This window comes from Mus caroli, unplaced genomic scaffold (assembly GCF_978045245.1).
Source record: "Mus caroli unplaced genomic scaffold, Mus_caroli_1 scaffold_2, whole genome shotgun sequence".
Classification (NCBI taxonomy): domain Eukaryota; kingdom Metazoa; phylum Chordata; class Mammalia; order Rodentia; family Muridae; genus Mus; species Mus caroli.
Genome location: NW_028227257.1, coordinates 128,635,683 through 128,641,682, shown reverse-complemented (window position 1 = coordinate 128,641,682; position 6,000 = coordinate 128,635,683). Strand labels below are relative to the sequence as shown.

Here is a 6,000-nt window from a genome sequence, read left to right as displayed (position 1 = left end):
AGTCCCATGCAAGGCCTTGCTTGCTGCAGGTAATCTAGTCTCTATTCTTTTGTGTCTTGTTTGTGTTCATTTTGGCTTTATAGTCACTGTGATCGGAATCATTGTGTTCCCTTACTGGACTAATTGGACTGAAATTTTCACAAAACTGTTGAATTTAGAAGTATTAAGTTACTTTAGTGCTTTTGTTGTAAAATTGAAAAAAAATCAACATACGTATAGTATGCCTTGGGACTCTGAGGACACCAACGTTCTCAAATGAGTTTCATTATGTAGTTCAGTGCCTGACATAGAGATGTTTCTCCCTATTTACAAATAGGTGATTTTTGCTACAGTACTCAACCCCTTAAGTCTCAAAGAATCATGTATTAAGAAACTTAAGAAAAAGGGGACACTGCCTAGCATGCCCAAGACCCTCGGTTTGATATCCAGCATTGCCCCAAATAACAACTAAAAGACCTGCTCCAGATTAGCAGTATTGCTGTAGTTATCATGTTCTGGAGACAGTCTTTAGATCTTTGAGAAGGATAGTTTTTAAAGAAATGGTCAGGCATTCATTGCTGGTTGTCTTGAAAGAGTAGAAACCTCCTGTTCCTTCACACAAGGTTTTGCCCACATTGTTGCCCATTGCATTCAGGTGCCAGGAATCCCTCAAGATTGCTTCCCACAGGTCTCTCCAAAGCTCTTAAGGAAAGTTTGCTGAACTAAGATGGATTAATGCCAACCTCAAAAGTTGGAATTGCTTCAGTTCTCCAGTCAAGAGACACAGGTTAGCTGAAAGAATTAAACAAAATCCAAAATATATGTAAAATGGATCATTTTGAGAATGTCTGATCTTCATTTTTATCAGTACATTAAAAAAAAAAAAAACCAAAAACCTTAGGCCGGGCAGTGGTGGCACATACCTTTAATCCCAGCACTTGGGAGGCAGAGGCAGGCGGATTTCTGAGTTCAAGGACAGCCAGGGCTACACAGAGAAACCCTGTCTCAAAAAACAAAAAAACAAACTTAGGTAACTTAATGGGAGGGGTGGGTTTCATTTTATTGTTTATGCATATAGGTGTTTTGCCTGTGTATTCATGTGTACGATACGTGTGTGATCTTTGGGACTCAAGTTACAAATGGTTGTGAACTGCCATGTATGTAGATGCTGGGAATCGCACAAAGAGCACCAATTCACAGGTCTAACTTCAAATTTAGGTAACTTTTAAACTCAGACTATTAAAGTGTTGCCCATGAACAGTTTATTTCAGATTTTATTAGTTTCTACTTTCTCAACACTTTATATTGACTGTTCATCCTTACAGAAACGAAACACAAGCATTAGCACATAGTAAACAAGAGAAAGTGGTTCTCTTTTGTTTTCTTTTACAAAGTTTGGATGTTCAGAATAATGTGAAAATGTTTTTATAATTGGGAAGGACTGGTTTGGTTACATAACACTACAGAAGCATTTAACAATTCTATTGTGAATTTGAATTTACTTTAAAACTGAAGAATTCATAATGTAAAAGCTTATTTGGAAAGTAAGTTTTTACATGTTTACTGTCTCCAGTTCCATGTGTAAATCCCAGAAAAAAAAAATGAAGCTGTAAATCTAGTTTAAGAACAGAGCAGATGAATTGATGTTGGGTTTCATGGAGAATAACCATGGTTTCTATAGAAGAGATTGTAACACATGAAATGATATTGCTACAGGTGAAAACCTGAGAGAGCTTGAAAGCCATGGGTATACTGAAGTCTCCACTGAAATGTCGCCTGCAGAGTTGCAGATACTGCAGACTGATGGAGGTCTTGAAGGGCTTAAATAGCTTCCACATAGTTGGCAGGGAGCATACCGGTCCTGCCAGTCCTCTGCACAGTGCCATACATCCAGCCTTCATCAATCGCCTGAGCATTCACTATAGCATCTCCATCCTTAAAGGACACTTCATCCGCATCTGCAGCCATATAGTCATATATAGCACGGAAGATTTTCTGTTCATGGGGATGAAAACAAGGAAAATGCCATATATTGGTAAGAGTGTATGACCTTTTCCATAAATTCAAGTTACAAAGTACAGTGTGCAGCTACCACTAAAACAAAACAACAAAAGCACATGTAAAATATTTGCACGTCATTTGCTGGTAAGTTTATACTTGGAATATATGAAGGCCTCCAACACCAAAACTATTTAAGATGCTAAGGGTTTGAATAAAAGACTTCTCCAAAGGAGCTATCTAAGTGAACAGTCAGCTGGAAAAGATATTTCACTCTTAGCCAAGCTCTCAAGCTATCTAATTATTCTTTCTGCTGGAGAGAGCTCAGTTCATTAAGAGCACTTCCTGTTCTTTCAGAGGATCTGGGTTCAGTTCCTAGTGGCTTACAACAGTCACTGTGACTACTCCAGTACAGTGTCCTTTTATGACCTATATTTATGTTGTACACATAAGTACAGGAAAAAAACACTCATACACATAAAATAAAAATCTTTAAAATGTAATAAGCAAAGGGAAAGAGCCTATTCGTAGGGAGCAGAGGAAGCCCTACTTGAGTCAAGTACTGAGTGAATGTGTATTATTGACATGACTTGTTCATACCAAGGACTCCAGGGCAAAGCCTGTATACAATGCTTTACACCTGGCTGAGACTGGCAAAGCTCAAGAGCTCGCTCTCTCAAAGATTTTTAAAATCTTAAATGTTTTTTTTATTAAATGTCTTATTCATTTACATTTCTTTTTTTAAATTTTTATTTATGTATTTGTGTGTGTATGTATGTATTTATTTATTATTATATGTAAGTACACTGTAGCTGTCCTCATATACTCCAGAAGAGGGCACCAGATTTCGTTAACAATGGTTGTGAGCCACCATGTGGTTGCTGGGATTTGAACTTAGGACCTTTGGAAGAGCAGTCGGCACTTAACCACTGAGCCATCTCGCCAGTCCTCATTTACGTTTCAAATGCTAGCCCTTTCCTAGTTTCCTCTCTGAAAATCCCCTATACCCACTCACTCCCACTTCCTGGCCCTGACATTCCCTTATACTGGGGCATAGAATCTTCGCAAGACCAAGGGCCTCTCCTCCCATTGATGGCCAACTAGGCCATCTTCTGCTACATATGCAGCTAGAGACACAGCTCAGGGGGTGCTGATTAATTCATATTGTTGTTCCTCCTATAGGGCTGCAGACCCCTTCAGCTCCTTGGGTACTCTAGCTCCTTCATTGGGGACCCCTTGTTCCATCTATTAGATGACTGAGCATCCACTTCTTGGGTATTCTAGGTTTCTGGGCTAATATCCACTTATCAGTGAGTGCATATCTAATGACTTCTTTTGTGATTGGGTTACCTCACTCAGGATGATATCCTCCAGATCCATCCATTTGCCTAAGAATTTCATAAATTCATTGTTTTTAATAGCTGAGTAGTACTCCATTGTGTAAATGTATCATATTTTCTGTATCCATTCCTCTGTTGAGGGACATCTGGGTTCTTTCCAGGTTCTGACTATAATAAACAAGGCTGCTATGAACATAGTGGAGCATGTGTCCTTATTACAAGTTGGAGCTGGGCAGTGGTGGCACATGCCTTTAATCCCAGCACTTGGGAGGCAGAGGCAGGCGAATTTCTGAGTTCAAGGCCAGTCTGGTCTACAGAGTGAGTTTCAGGACAGAGAAACCCTGTCTCGAAAAAACAAAAACAAACAAGTTGGAACATCTTCTGGGTATATGCCCAGTAGTGGTATTGCTGGATCTTCTGGTAGAACTATGTTCAATTTTCTGAGTAACTGCCAAACTGATTTCCAGAGTACCTGCTTACAATCCCACCAGCAGTGAAGGAGTGTCCCTCTTTCTCCACATCCTCGCCAGCATCTGCTGTCAACCTGAATTTTTGACCTTAGCCATTCTGACTGGTGTGAGGTGGAATCTCAGTGTTGTTTTGATTTGCATTTCCGTGATGATTAAAGGTGTTGAACATTTTTTTTTTTTCAGGTGCTTCTCAGCCATTCTGTATTCTTCAGTTGAGAATTCTTTGTTTAGCTCTGTACCCCATTTCTAAATAGGGTTATTTGGTTTTCTGGAATCCAATTTCTTGAGTTCTTTATATATATTGGATATTAGTCTCCTATCAGATTTAGGATTGGTAAAGATCTTTTCCCAATCTGTTGGTTGGCCTTTTTGTCTTATTGACAGTTTCCTTTCTGGCAAAGCTTTCTTTAGGTGTCCTACTACCAATGTTTATGGACAACTGATAACCTTGTACAAAAACTACAATTGGCACCTTCTTTCTGGATGTTTACAACAGTCTGAGACTGCCCAATAACCTACTGATTCATCAAACCATCTTTTCAGAAAATACCAGAAGCATTATTTTGGACTGAAGTTTAATAAGCATAACTGAGAGACTACAGGAATAAAAAAAAATGAGGCTATGTTAACTGAACTATGAAATAGAGCTAAGACAGCAAGTAATCCACGCCAAGAAATTGTTAATTTCCTCAATTCTCTAATCAAGAGATGGGGGTTAACTGGAAGGATGAAGAGACAAAGACATATTTCTACCGTCTACAAGAAACTCAACTAATAGGTGCCACCTTAAGGTGAAAGGATAGAAAAGAGTATTTCAAGCACATGAGACTAGGATGCAAGCAGGTATAACTATCCTAATATCCAATGGAACAGTTAACCCAGAAGAGATTGTATTTCTAAACATACACACCAAACTCTAGCACAACCAGTTTAATTAAGTATAGTTCCAGAGTTAAAGACAGATTAACTTTCAACTCAGTAATAATAGATGATATAACCTACTTTCTCCAAGTGACAGACTATTGGAGTTGAATGACACATCAGATAGGCCTGATATCAGTGGAATATTTCAATTAATACTAAAGAATATACATTCTACTCAGCAACCCATAGACCACATCTTGAGACACAAACCAAATGTTAACCAAATTCAAAACAATTGAAACAAAATCATTTGTTCTGACCACAATATAATCTTAAAATCAATAGTAAACAATTATCTAGTACTTATACAAAGTCAATGGTGATTAATTAGTGAATGGTGGGGTCAAAGAAATAAGAATAATCTTGAAATGACAAAACTTTTGGGGCACATTAGAAGCAATCCTAAAAACAAAGCTGTGTGGGCTGGAAGGTTGGGGAAGCCCTGGGAAGTAGTTAAGGAAGGGGAAAGGATCTGATGATCATCAAGGAATAGTGCATGGAAAATATTTTTTTTAAGTAAAGCCAGAGCACAAGTAAGTAAATGATTTAATGGTGCAACTCAAGCAACAAGAAGCCAAATGCAGTAGACAGGATAAAACAATAAAAATCAAAGCAGTAATTAATGGGAGAGAAGCAAAGAAAACAATGAATCTAAGAAATGATTCTTGAGACTTTTGGCCCAACTTGTCAAGAGAAAGGTGAGTCAAATGAACAGTATTCGAGAAAAACAACAGACAACAAAGAAATTCGGGTTTATGAGGGAATTTTTTTTTAAACCTATTGTCCATTAAAGCTAGAAGATCTAAAAACACTAAAGCTAGATGAGAACACAACCTTGTATAGACCCATAAGAAGTGAGATTAGAACCATCATAACAAGCCTTCCAACTAAGGCCCAGATAGATTAATAGCAAAGAATTCTACCAATTTTTCAGATATCTATAGACAATCTTTCTTAAAATAGATGTTAGAAACAGAGGGGCACTTCCAAATTTCCTCTATGTAGCCAGTATCACTGTTAATACCAAAACTAGGTAAAGACGGAACAACACGGGTCAACAGAGTATGGAGGCAGAAAATTTAAATACGATATATAGAAGTACACATCAAAAAGGTGACCAGGAACAAGTTAACTTTATCCCAGAGATGCAGGGATATGTAAGTCAGTAGGTGTCATGCATAGACTTTCAGACAAAATTATATGCATATCTCAATGGATATAGAAATTTTCTGATAAAATCCAATGTCTTCATTATAAAAGTCTTAGTATGTATGACAAAGGCTGTGTTT

The 6,000-nt window shown here is 37.8% G+C and overlaps 1 protein-coding gene across 1 annotated transcript in view; it reads right to left on the bottom strand.

The window, feature by feature from the left end:
- Positions 1-1,552: 1,552 nt before the first annotated feature.
- Neb (nebulin) overlaps positions 1,553-6,000 on the bottom strand; it is a 200,314-nt gene continuing 195,866 nt past the window's right edge. Inside the window, exon 163 of the mRNA XM_085834915.1 lies at positions 1,553-1,974. Within this exon, the coding sequence (XP_085691041.1) occupies positions 1,801-1,974 (174 nt within the window). The 3' untranslated portion in view covers positions 1,553-1,800. The remainder of the gene's footprint in view (positions 1,975-6,000) is intronic.